The sequence below is a fragment of the Nelumbo nucifera genome, chromosome 8 (assembly GCF_055504915.1).
Source record: "Nelumbo nucifera cultivar China Antique chromosome 8, China Antique-T2T, whole genome shotgun sequence".
Lineage (NCBI taxonomy): Eukaryota > Viridiplantae > Streptophyta > Magnoliopsida > Proteales > Nelumbonaceae > Nelumbo > Nelumbo nucifera.
The window spans coordinates 31,214,255-31,228,487 of NC_142656.1; the positions used below are offsets into that span (position 1 = coordinate 31,214,255).

The window sequence follows — 14,233 nt, forward strand, 5'->3', positions numbered from 1 at the left end:
CCATTGAAGAAGCCCAAGTATTCCCAATAGAGGCCGAACCTTCATGGATGGATCCCATCGTCAACTTCCTATCAATTGGACAGCTACCTGAAGACAGAAATGAGAGGGCAGGTCATCTCAATTTTCGTCGAAGCTAATGTGTAGGGATACGGGAGCCGGGTGAGCTTCAACTCTACCTAGGCCCCACGGAGCCAAACGAGCTTCAGCTCTACCTCGGCCACCCCCTCAATATGGTAGGCCACTTCGGCCTCGCCGAAGCCAACACTTAGAACCTCAGCTCAGCCTTGGCCCCCACTCTCACGTCAATAGGTCATCTTGCTCTTTACCCAAGTATAAGTAAGGGGAAGAGAGCCAAGAAAGCCCTATGCTCCAGTTCGGCCTCCCCCCATCACAACCCTCTTCGGCCTTGCCTAAGTGAACACTTAGAAGGGCATCAGGCCAGACAAGCCTCGGCCTAGCTGTGGAGGCTTCGCCTCGGCGACCCCTTTACCATGCTTTTGACGCGCAAGTAAACTGAAGAGAACTATATCTGTCTCACACTGTGATTTTTCTTTTGGAGGGGCATGGACCCTTTGACAACAAAAGCATAAGTGCAAAAAAATAACACAAAACACAAGGAAAAACAACACACCAAATGCAACATTTGAGGCAAAGATAAAAAATGCCATTGATTTTCATTACGCACAAAAATTTTTTGGCTTTACAAAATTGTTTCACGGCCCCTCAGGCCGAATACATTTACATCGTCAAAAAAAAGAGAAGAAAATAGAAAAGCCCAACTTAGGCCTTACCTCCTGTCAAAGGGGGAAGAGCAGAGTCGGCAGCCTCCTCGGGAGAATCAAGGATCACCATTAATGATTCAGCGTTGAAGTCAGGTAGAGCCACCACGAGTGCCTTCTTGGTATCCTTGATCCTGTCCAGGTAAGCCCTGGAGGCAAGATCGGCCAGTTCCTTAGCCCGCTTCTCTACCTCCTGGGCCCTCTTCTCTGCCTCAGCAGCCTTCTGTTCGGCCTTCACGACACCCTCTTCTTTAACTCGACAGCATCTCCCTCGCCCTGGGTGAGGCGTTGCTCAACCTTGGAAAGAAGGCTTCCGATGTGGGCCCTCTCCAACTGCTCCTTGGAGAGGCTCTCCTGCACCTCCTTCAATTGTGCTTAAGCCTCCACCCGAAACTTCTGTTCATCGATGAGGCTCTACCGGAACATATGGTACTTTTCCTCGGCAGTGGCGGCAACCTGTTGGAGCTTTTCCTTCTCCTCCTCCATCTTGTCCATTTGGGCCAAGGTCAGCTTCAGTTGGTCCCTGAGACCAACATAGTGAAGGCAAAACTGCAGCGAAGAAACAATCAATATTCCATAGAGAAACAAAAAGGGATGAAGGAAAAGGGACAAGCATTACCTCGGCTAGGCTTCCCAGGCCCTGGGTGTAGACTCTCTTGGGCACGCTCCCCAGCATCTAAAAGTGGTCCCTTGAGAGGAGGGCCCCACTCACCGGGGCTTAACCAACCCTCTCATCCCGGATTGAGTCCCCCTCGCAGACGTTCCACTAAGGACGAAAGATCTAGTTAGACCGCTCGACGAGCTCCTCCAAGGGTGTAGGGGTAGAAAACAACCCCATTCATTCTTTGTAGGACCCCCTCGAGGCATCCCCCGTCGAGCCCCTAGAGCGGGCCACCTTCTATGGGAGTTGATCCCCCGCGGCTTCCTCGTCCGGCCTCTTCTGTCCCGCCTCGGTCTCCTAGGCGGGCTTCTTCGACCCGGTGGTCGGCTTCGGCGGCATGGGCTGCTCCCGCCTCAGCTGCACCTCCTCGGTCAGCTTCTTCCCCTTGGCAGGGAGTTGTGAAGTTGCTCCCTTCGTGGGAGCTGCTGGAGTGGTCCCCTTAACAGGGACCTAACGAGAGGTCCCTTCCTTCATAGGGGTAGAGACCTCCTTCTGCCCATCAACAGGCCTCTAAGGCGTTTTATCCTGCTCCTTCTACATGGCGCGAGCACGTTCCAACATAGCCTTGCGGGCATCCATCGACACATCTACAAACAAAGCAAACCATCAGTAATGCGGCAAAAAAAAAGTGGAAAAGGACGGTTAAGGGACTATAGGGCCTCTCCTATTGAGGGGAGCAAGGCTGAGCCCCCCAAAATCTAGTCGGACCTCCTTCTCCACCAAAGACTGGGCTCAAATTATCCCAAAGTCGAGCAATCGTGCGAGATCATTGTTCTCCTCACTCATGAGCAGGGGGACACTCTTCTCCGGAGCCTGGCTAACCTCTCCCCACCCCGACCTGAAGGACCAACCCTCAGGACATGACAAAAAGAAGAATTTTCCTTTCCAGTTATGCATGGAAGAAGGGTTGTCTATTGGCTTGGTCCTACGGGGTTGGAGGTAGTACATGCCATCTTCAGAAGAATGCTTCCTCGGCACAAACAACGCTCGGAAGAGTCTTGGCATCAGTTCCACCCCTGGAACCAAGCTACCATCAGCATGGCCACTATAGTCCTAACGGCGTTGGGCACCAACTGGCTGAGAGTAATCCCATATGCCCCCAACAATTCAGAAATCAGCGGATGAAGGGGAAACCGAAGACCGAACTGGAGAAAATGTTGGTCGATGCAGATATCCCCCTCCTTAAGAGTCCACGACCGTTCGATGCAGATCCCCCTCCTTGCCTGAACTTTGACCTGGTCCCCTTCCAGAGAATTTTCAAAACCCAGGCAGAGGACATCGGTCTCAGCTACTGCCTGGGCAGCCCTTGTCCCGTGAACATGGTCTTGGGTTTCCTCCCCCTCGGCTAGGTAGGACCCCTGGGGCTCCCTCGGTGTCACGGAGGCGGCACTCTCATGGGGAGGGTCCTTGCCTCGACGGCTGCCTTCGGCACCCTTAGAGGCTACCCTCCCCCGAAGCACCTCAACCTCTTGCCGAAGGGGGGCAAGCGTAGGACTCAAAGGAGAAAGGGGAGAAGGGGTACGGGAAGAACTCCCCTCCGACTCATTCGGAAGATCATGGCACTCAAGTCTAGAATCTGAGAAAGACATTGTTTAAAATTACTTAAGAAATGTGGAGGAAGAAAGAGTGAGAATGAAGTGTTGAAGGTTGGAGAGTCTAGAAGCTGAGTTCACTCGAAGGCAAAGGTGCTACTGCTAAGGGCCCTATTTAAAGAAGAACGAACGGCCCAGATTTCTTGAGATCCAACGGCTGAGAAGCCACCGCCTCCAAAACCCAATCATGGCGCACCGCATGACGCTCAGCCCCGGAAGGTGAAACAACGTGCTGATAACGACTCAGATCATTTCAAATCTAACGGATGAGAAACACCTCTGCACCTGCGATACAGCCATGCCGCACCCCTGAGCGCTCACCCTCAGAAGACGAAACGATGCTCAAGACGGACCAGCACGTCCGCCCAAAGCGACCCATTGGTCTGGGCAACCCGTTCCTGTGAGCATGCACATCGGTTCAACCGGAAAGCCATCCCACACACGGATCCTCGAGCCTAAACAATCTTTGGCTTCACAGCTCCTCGGCCTAAACAGCCTTTGACCCCCTAGGTCCTTGACCCAAATGACGGCACTAGACCATCCGCACTGAGCGCGCTTCCCTTGTCACTTGTCCAAAGCAGCAATGCCATAGACCACTCGTATCCTTGGCCCAACTTACAAAGACGAACCAGGCAGAAAAGCGAAAGAGGATGCCACTACAGGGTACACCTCGGCTATTGGGCCCACTGGCACTCACCATTACTACTCCCATCAGTCGAAGCCGAATTTTTCTCCTCGGCCTCGGGAGTAGGGGGCAAGTGGTGTGGGGTGACCCAACCCAACCCATTCAAAGCTGGGAGGCCCAATCCACAAGCGCTAGATGTAGGAACGAGATTCGCCACAGCAATGGTTGCCCTACTCCCCAGGCCAATTGTAGAGCACTCACATGATCCTGCCAAGCCCGTTGTACGCTTCTGTATGGCTCCCATCCCAGACATCCATCTCCACCTACCTCCAGGCAGCCCAAGTATAAATAGGGGTGCCCCCCTCCAGGTAAGGGGAGGAATCTGATACAATCTACAATCTGAATATAGAATTGGGCTCACAAACTATATTCTGGTTCCCCTCTTCGTACCCTGTACTAACTTGACCGTGGAAGACTTTGTCTCGGGTTCTCATCCGAGGCCTCTGATGTATTCTGTCTTGCAGTACCTCAGCCACCTACCTTCGACTTCTACAATACTCGGAGCCTCCTCCACCTCAGCCTATATACCTCAACCTCAACAACAACCTCTCCAAGCCCTCAGAGCCTTCGGCCCTCCTCCGGAATCTAGGGGCAAAATTATCTTGTTGACCTCGGCCAATCCGAGCACCAACTATTTTATACCCAGGCCAAGCAGTAATGGTCTAGCCTAATCATCGTCAAGGCTTACGGAGGCCTAACTATTTTATACGCATGATTAACATACAAGACGGGGTAGCCCACCCACTTGGTGCGCTGGCTGAATTGTTCTAACGGTAGTAGAGTTTCGAATCCCTCTATTATTAAACAAGAAGAAAAGAGCTGTTGATTTGATGTTGTACTATTCACAGGTGTTAGGTGTTAGACAATAATTAATATATATAAAAGGAGAATGCGCTAATTACCAAAAGGTATGCAACCAATAGACTAGCTAATGACGTTGACAAAATAAAAGGTTAATATATGACATAAGGAGTCCATTTCCTTGCACAAGACTTTACGTGTATGCTTAGCTTGCAATGGAGTGTTGAGTGTGGCAAGAGTACAATCAAGAGCGTTCTTATAATTTAATAACATCAATATAGAAGATGAGAGGAGGCTTCAAAATCTCTCTCTTCTTCTTTTTTCCCGTTGTCTTCTTGTCTTAACTAGAGCTGTCATTGAATTCTAAAAATCCAAAATCCAATCCAATTATCTCGGGTTTGGGTGATATATTACATAATCGGATAGGATTTGTTTTGATGTATATGATTCAATTAAAATCTAAATCTGATTATAGTATAATACATAATGATATATAAAATGCATGGTTTTTAAAACTGACCTAGAGACCAAATCGGTCAGGGGTCTGGTTATCGGGTCAAACGGTCCGATCGTTTAATCGAACAATCAGCCTGTTTTGATAAAAAATAAAAAAATTAAAAAAATTAAAAACAGTCGAAACTGTTTGAACAATTAACCGCCCGGATAAGTGATTTGCTGACCAAAATCAACAGTTTTTGAAGAAAATCCAGTTTTAGGGAAAACCAAAACTGATCACCTGACCAATTCCCGGTTTTTCTGGTCCGACCGTCTGGTCCGGTCTAGTTTTGAAAACCATGATAAAATGTATACAATTATATATAAATATAAGTATATAAGATCTTATATAGTATAAAAAAAATCTGTGACGCTGGAAAGATATGGCATCGGAAGAACTTAGGCCAATCAAAGCACCCTATGAACTTTATCAACTTTGATGAATACCACCTAATTGTTCACCTCTTTTATGGTACAGGTTAATTGACTAAGCTTTCTCGTATCATGTCTTCCTAGTGTCATAGTTAAACCCTTTATAATTTTAATATTTTATATAAAATAAACTTAATATTTTATATTTATATTAATTTATAATATAAGGTAAAAAGTAATTAGCTTCTTAAAAATTGAGCAGATTTCTAGTTAATTTGAATTTCAATTTTCATTTCGGATCAAAGTCAAATGTTCCTGAATACGATAAGAATCTCTCATCCTTTCACAGCCTTAGTTTCAACTGCACATATTTGATTTAAAATCACATCCACTTAAATAGACTTGGAAGCTGAAATTAAGAATGTGTAGCTGACCATACACAGGAGATTAGGCTCTTCAAGAGTTGAACCGAACTTCTGCAGCCCTTCGTGTTTCTTCCCCCTACTTTCCCTTTTCCTTTTAAGATTCCCATTCTTGTAGTACTCTTTCTTTCTCTATTTAGAAACTCCCCTTTGAAAGAAAAAAAAATGGCTACAAGTGGCTAATATCTTAAACAATATTTTCAATATACACCCAAAATATTCCGATTATTGCAGAGTTGTATTTATAGAAATCTCACTTTGTTGGAAGTATGAGAACTGGGGATGGATAAATTTTAATACAGCCTGACCTGGCCTTGTTAATCCAAGGTTTTAAAAACCGATAGGGAAACAGAACTGCTGTGGTCACTGATTTCCGGGTCAACGGTTCAACTGTCTGGGTCAAACAGTCCAGGCGGTTTGAATATATTAGTGCAACTATTGTTACTCAGTCTTTTATGAGTGGTTGTCAGCTGAGAAAGAAATAGAGAGAAAAAAAAAGGAAAAAGAAATGGAGATAAAAGAGAGAAAAAAAAAGGAAAAAGAAATGGAGATAAAAGAGAGAAAAAAAAAGGAAAGGAGAGAAAAGAAAGAAAAGAAAGGAAGGAGGGAAGGAGGAAGATGAAGAGCCGATGCTAAACAGTGACGACAGTGGTGGTAAAAGAAACACAAATCTCAGATCCGAGATCTAATTTCTCTCCTATCTGAAATCTCTCTCACTCTCGCTCCGATCTACAATATTGTTTTCGTCTCAGTCCTTCCCATCTCTCAATCTCCTCTACTGCTCTGCATCATTACTAAACCGCGAACCACTGTTTGGGTCGAACGGGTTGATAATTCAACTGCCCGGGTTAGAGGTTTTTTGACCAAATCAATGGGTTTTAGCCCAAGAATGGGTTATGGGTGAAACTGAACCGGTTGCCTGGATGGTTTCTAGGACAAACGGTCTGAACATCCAGGTCAATGACAGTTTGAAAACAGTGTTAGTCTTTTTCACAGGTTGGGTCTGGCATGTTGGACTTTAGGCTGGGTCGAAGTCTCATCTCTCTCTCTCTCTGATAAAGTGATAAGTAGCACTAGTTCTCTTGGGTTAAGGTTTTAGACTTTTAGTTAGCCAGAGCCACTTGTTATATGGGCCTGTCCAACTAGCAAAGCGGGAAAAGTGGCCAGCCTCTTAATCTAGAGGTTCATTGGACAATCGATATCAAAATTAACTCCAAATAGAAAACTCAAGTAATAAGAATTTGATGGACAATGGATATAATTTGTAAATGCGCTCATATGCAGAGGGTGTGTATCAGGATTCTGACCGGTTCAGGGAGTAGAGGAGCCTTAAACCGGCTCCCCTGAACCAGTTTTGAAAAAATTAAAAAAAAAGTAAAAAAAATATCGATATTGCCCAATATGCCCGTGTCGATATTTTGAACTTTGAAGTAGAGAACAGAATATAGTTATTATCAAAGTTAATTATAACTTGTTATATTATTTTATATAATATTAATAGGCCATTTAACAATTTTATATACATGAGACTTCATAGTAGGTTTAAAGGATAATAAAATAAGAATTTCTCCACATTCCATCTAGCCCCTAGCAAAGCTCCAGAGAAAATGGAAAATAAATGGACGGTTGCTCCTAGATATCAAGATCTAGCAATTCATTTACTTGACTATGAAAATGGATCACAACAGTAGCCATACATGGAAATTTTCATAACGAAATCAGTGGGTAGATGAATGAACTTACAATTTCAGGCAACAAATAAACATTGTAAATTGTGCTGATATACAAAAGCGTGGTTAATAACCTTCCACAGTGCTACAGAACCCCTAATACATAGCATTATATATGCTATGCAAGTGGAAACTTGAGTGATCAATCATAAAATTACAACACCAATGCACACCATGTCCATAGTGGAAAACTAGAGGCAAGGTTGAAAGTGTCGATACAATGTGCCCAATATGGGGTGTATTGTATTGGTTTTCAGCATCAATGATCCACTATTTTAGGAGAGCTACAACATTCAGCCCTTTTATATGTTAATAGGTGATGTGGTAAGACCCCTGTCAAAAGATAATACCAAAAGGATAAAAAAAGAGTTTCAGTCAATAATAACTCTCAATGCGTAAAACTTGTGTATCGAGAGTATTGATACTTTGAACCATGATTAAAGGAGGAAATTATCTATCATGTGAAAAACCACATCCGCACCATCTGAATTTAACCAATAACTCTTCACCTGCATTTATTTGGAAAGCATAATATTAAGAAGAGGAAAAAGAATCTCTAGGGAAACACAATGAGCAATGTATTGTGCTTGTACAAGAATCATTTATCCGCAATGTAATGTGGTAAAAAGAATGATAAAAGCAAAAATGGAGAACATGTGCAAGAGCCTCATAAGAAGGGTGGACGGTAAGAAAAAGCTAATACGGCTCAATGGATACCCTTTTTGCTCCTTTTGAATAATCAGGTTTTGATAGTCCATTTATAATATGGATTTTCACTTTCTTAAATGATTGATATATTAATTACCAAGTGATACATTGAGACTGTTATTACAAAAAATATACACACTCGGAAATAAAAAAGAGAAAGAAAAGGACCTTAGTGTTGTGAGAGAAATATTAATTTCTCAGGTGAGTAATTATAATTGGGAATCAGTGGGGAATTTCCATAATTACAGTTTCTGATGTTGCCATCTGTATGGCCTATTTACATCAACAGGGTCTTGCGAAGAAAACTATGATGTTGCCATCTGTATGGCCTATTTGCACTCAACAGGTTCTTTTCCCCGAGGAAATTTCACTAAGTACCATGTTTGGACTCTTCTCTAAAGTGGCCATCAGTCTATGGCCTCTTCTACTCCGGTTGTTTTAACATGATTTACAATTTTAGGAATAGAAATAATACACGAAGTAGACAAAAAACGCGTAACATGAAGGGGATAAGGAAATCATAGGATACATGATTAGATACATAGTAACTGGATAAGGAATAGAGGACCTACAGGTAGATGGCTAAATATGCTTCTGTATCCTTTAAACAAGACAATTGAGAGATTTAGATCAACAGCAGCATCGGATAATGAATTATCAAACAAAGATCAAGTATTAGGGTTAGGATTACTTGAATCAAAAGAATTAGACTGTTGTTGAAGCTTAACTCCTTGGCATACCAGTGGGAACATTAGTGAACTATTTACTAGTACTTTCCCTTTGAGAGAGGCATGCACAGGATAAAAGGGCTAGGACTCAAAGAATGTAACATCTTTAGAAACCATAATGCTTACCAATCTGGAACAGACACCTCTGGTTCAAAAAATCCAAAAACTTTACCTTGGTCACTAACATCTTCCTTCACAGTGTCAGACTCCAGTCCTATAATGTTTGACAAGATTACTCTGCCAACCCCCAATATTTCCTTCTGCAACTCACTAAGGTCCTTAGTACTATTAACACTCGTTTCCTCTTCAGAATGATCCTAAGTACCCAACCCAGCATCACTATACTTTTTCAAAGCATTTGAAAGATTATTTAAGTCTCCATCATCCCCTTGCTTCATCATCCCCTTGTCCGAAATGAGTTGCACTCCTACTTGCTTCATCATCCCCTTCCTATTCTCTAATCCTTACCTCCTTGATCTTGAATGGTTGAACCCCATGGAAATGTAGACAGTTCTAGTTTTGCATTTTATTGTTATTTATTTTCTATTTAGTTCTGTTGTAATATGATAGTATGTATGTAGGATATCATGTTGTTTCTAGTTCTTGGTTTCTCCTCATAACAAGGGGAATTTATGTAATTGCACATATCCTTTTCCATATTAAATAAAATATGGCTCTTCGTTGGTGGGGGCATTCGCTTGATTATACCCTCTCTCTCTCTTCCTCTCAGTTTTGATATTAAATCCTAGCTTGCTAACATGGTATTAGAGACATGATTCAATTTGGTTAACACTTAGGGATGCTGCTATGCTTGTGAGAAGTGACAAGAAGCTGTTCATCATGCTCACAGTTTCCTGCAACTGCTGCAAATGTCAAGTCATGTGGAGACCATCAACTCCTTGTCATAAATTGGTTTGTTCATAAAGATTCAATAGGGTGTATTTTAAGAGGAATATTGCATATTTTTCCCAAACTTTGAAGCTAACCTTGGGATCCTATAATTTTTTATTTGTTCAGTCAAGAAACAAGAAAATCACAAGGTCAGTTCTGACCTCTTGCATATCTGTGTTTAGGGGGAGTTAGGGCAGGAAAATCTAGAATTCCTGCCATTTTTTTTAAGTTTTCAGTCTACTCTTGAGCCTGCTTTGTTCTTTGGCTTTGGGGGTCTATTAGACCTCATGTTAAGGCATATTTGACACCACAAAATAAGAATATAACAAGGGCAGTTTTGATGTCCCTTAAATAGCTTGGTGTTTGTATGTTGTAACAACCTGAAAAGCAAAAGAAAAGAAGAGAAAGAAAAAAGAAAGACGAGGGAAAAGAAGAAACAATAGAAAGATGAAAAGCACGAAAGAAGGGAGAACCACCAAGACATTCGAGTCCACTCTCTTCACAGTTGACCCAGGATTAGTTCCTACTCACTGACATACAAAATTACCACTATATCCCTAATTACATAACCATAGAAGAGAAAATTTAACAAGAGAAAGACAAATCTGCCCCTTCCGACTAACTTTAACACTCCCCCTCAAGTTGTGAAGATATCAACTACTTGGTCTTCTAACTTGATATAAGGTGTGACAATATCCTCACTTGTCACTTTCTCTCTCACAAAATGGCAGCCAACTCCAATATGTTTAGTTCTTTCATGAAACACCATGTTGTAGGCAATATGTGCAACAGATTGATTTCACAAAACAATCTAATGGGCTGATCAATGGAATGTGCACTTCCAAAGGAAATGTTTCAACCAAATCAACTCAAACGTAGCATGAGCAATTTTCCTATATTCAGCTTCAACATACTCCTAGCAACCACATTTTGCTTCTTGTTCTTCCAAGTAACAAGGTTTTCAAACTAAAAGGTACAATAACCTGTAGTAGAGTTTTTGTCCATTAGAGACCCTGTCCAATCTGCATCTGAATACCCCTCTAGGGATAAGTCTCCCTCTTTCTTATACAATGGTCCATGGCCTAAAGCACCCTTTAAATACTTCAACAGTCTCATAACACAATCTCAATGAACAATGTTGTAGGGTTCTGCCTAAACTCGTTGAGCACTCCAACACTGAAGGTGATGTCAGGCCTAGTGATAGTGAGGTAGATCATCTGTCCTACTAGTCTCCTATACCTTGTAGGATCTTCCAATGGCTCCCCATGAAGTCATCTTCACATTGGAATCCATAGCAGTCTCCACTGGCTTGGATCCCAACAACCTGGTTTTCTCTAACTATAAAGAGATTGGGCTGAATGGGCCTTAGGTTCATTTATTTTTAGTAGCATTACTTTTGTTTTATTTATGCTGTAATGGGCCTTCTTTATGGGCCTTAATAATTATTCCTTTTATGTGTTTTAAGTCAGCCACGCAACTAAGGGCACTTATGTAACTTCACAATGTTTTATTATTCTTCCATTCCCTAGTAAAGTCGAATCTATGTTTGAACTTGTGATTGATCATGTAAAAACACAAAAAATGCATTAGATCCAAGGAAGTCTAAAAGTACTGCTTCAAATATTCTTAAAAAAACTCTCTTTCCGGAGACTCCCAAATAGATAGAAAATATGTAAGATTATGTCTTGACCATATGGAAGTCAATTATGCTTAGCAAATGGATACAGTAACCCGAAAGTAGACATAGAGTGAGACAGTCAAAAGCAGTTACCTGAATTGTATTATGTGCAATATATCTTTGTCTACTTTTCTGAAAACTAACATCAATGCGCTCCCAAGGTACTTGAGTGAGACCTCTAATCATCTCCTCTAGAATATGGAAAAATGTAGAAGTACATAAGAATAAACACAGATGTATACATGGAAAAACTAATAACTTTCTTTTTTTTTTTTGTAAAATTGATAGATCAAACAAACTGGAGTATTATCTGATTTTAATGGCAACAGGAACCAAGTTTGACGATAACTTGATAACCTATTTCTCTCACTGCCTTTATTTTGTTTTTTTTTATGGATCTTTCACTGGTGTCCATATTAAAAATTAGAGCAAAATAATAACTGAAACCAGATAGACTAACTATAAAGGCACAAATTATATATATTTTTTTGATAAGAATAAAGACACAAATTGTATAAAAAAATTGAACACCTCAAAAACATGCAGAGAAATGAAAGAAATTGCATCTATAAGCAGTATACTATCAATCATGAAGATCAGCAAATATTATTACAAACAGAAAGTTTTATCCTTGAAAAAAAATATGAAATCTATTGCTACATAAGAAAGATAAAATGGTTCGCAAATATCTATCTTATCCATTGTCCCATGTTGGTGTTAAAGAATGATCATTTGTTTGTAATTTTTCCCTTTCTGAAACACTTTTTAACTTCACTTACAAAACTTGGGAATGAGTGAATCTTTAGTGTTTTTATTAAATGACTTAGAAGCTTTTATGAGAGAAAGAAACAATGAAGAATTTGTGAGAGAGGCAAAGAGTAGAGCACAAACATCTAATTAGCAATTATACTAATACATTAAAACTAGAAATTAACCCTCAATTAGTAATATGAAGAACAAAGACAACAATGACCTCAAAGTGGTGCCTCCCAACACTCAAATAGTATTCCAATTTGGACCAAGAGACACCTTAAGCAATGAATAAACTGATCATTTGACTTAAACAAACCCCACCACTAGCAACCCATTGACATATGAAGTATCGGTGTAACACAGTGCACGTAGTGTGTTCATGTCAAATTTGATTGTTGGAAATATTTATTGTTTCCTAATTGTTGCAAAACAACTTCCTAAGACCTTCCAAGGTGATACTCAATTCAGTTAAAAAGGTTCTCAGCCATAGCATCTTTAAGACGCTGGAGCCATAGCCCTATACTAAGCTTTGGCACTTGATTTAGCAACAACAAATTGATTCTTGCTTTTCCAAGAAACAGTATTGCCCCCTACAATAGAAATAGCAAGAGGTAGATATCCCATAATCAACTGAACTAATCCCATCTACATCAGTATAATCTTCCATCTTCAGGTGGCCATGATGTGTATACAGCAATCCTTTTCTTATTGCACAATATCTTGTAAACAGTATCCAAATGAGGAAGTCTAGGCTGGTGCATATACCAACTGACCACCCTAATAACATAAGAGAAATTTAGTCCAGTCAAGCAAAAGCGTGGAAGTTCATGAACCGATCTTTGATACAACCACCTGCTCTCCATGAAGTCACCATAACTCTGAGAAATCTTATGCTTAGGATATATAGGCGTGTTATCTAGCTTAGCTCCAAGCTTTCCTGTCTCCGAAAAATAAAGGATATCCTTCCTCTAAGAAACAAAGATGCCCTTTCTTGACCTTCAAAGCTCTATTTCTAAGAAATACTTCAGATGTCTTAGGTCTTTGATTTCAAATATAGTAGCCAGAAACCACTTCAACTTAAGAGATTTCCAGATGCTGTCCCCAATGCCAACCATATCATCAACATAAACAATCAAAATAGTCATTAGGCTAGCATTCCTCTTTATGGAAAATGCATGATTTGTATGTGATTAGGTGAACCCCATCTCCTAAATAGTTCATTGAAATCCCTCAAACCAAACTCTTAGAAACTGTTTCAAACCATAGATTGATTTTCTTAGCTTGCACACTTTGTCTTCGCTTCTGTGAGCTTACTTAAAAAACAGTTAGAAGATTGGGAAAAATAAAGGAAGGATGACTATACTTCAAAAGATGGTAAAAATGCAATTCTCTCATTAAGTTACCTCACAAGATGGAATACAAAATAGGAGAATAAAAGACCAATCTGCCCTTGCTGAATAGACTTTAACACTCCCCCTCAAGCTGGAGCATAGATATCAGACAAACCCAGCTTGTTATAAATATAATCCATCCTAGTGCAGCCCAATCTTTTGGTGAGAAAATCAACAAGTTGGTCTTCTGATTTGACATTTGACGTAACAGTATGACCACTTCTATGTGTTTACTCCTCTCATTAAATACTAGGATAGATACAATATGGGTTGCTGTTTGATTGTCACAAAATAGTTTAATAGGCCTGTGAATTGAGTGTTCAACTCCTGAAGGAGATTATTCAACCAAATCAATTCACAAGTGGTATGCTCCATTAACCTCTACTCATCCTTATCCTTAACACAACTTCTAGCAACCACGCTCTACTTCTTGCTCTCCAACTGACAAGATTTCCACATAGGAAAGTACAATAACCTGTAGTAGATTTCCTATCCATCGAGTATCCTGCCCAATTTGCATCTAGAGGCAGTTCTTCCCCCCTTCTTG

The 14,233-nt window shown here is 41.1% G+C and overlaps 1 protein-coding gene across 7 annotated transcripts in view; it reads right to left on the minus strand.

Moving 5' to 3' along the window:
- Window positions 1-7,495: 7,495 nt before the first annotated feature.
- The window catches only part of LOC104603138 (retrovirus-related Pol polyprotein from transposon RE2), an 87,671-nt gene continuing 80,933 nt past the window's right edge, over window positions 7,496-14,233 (minus strand). For 3 of the 7 annotated variants that reach the window (XR_016079395.1, XM_010267074.3, XM_010267078.3), the window contains 2 exons: window positions 11,636-11,733; window positions 7,496-8,046 (listed from right to left, as the gene is read on the minus strand). Coding sequence is in view for 5 of the 7 variants with exons in the window: in XM_010267074.3 (XP_010265376.1) it covers window positions 7,975-8,046; window positions 11,636-11,733 (170 nt within the window). In the remaining 2 variants the exon portion in view is untranslated. The remainder of the gene's footprint in view (window positions 8,047-11,635; window positions 11,734-14,233) is intronic. The other 4 variants (XM_010267076.3, XM_088892892.1, XR_016079396.1 and 1 more) reach the window with 2 other exon arrangements.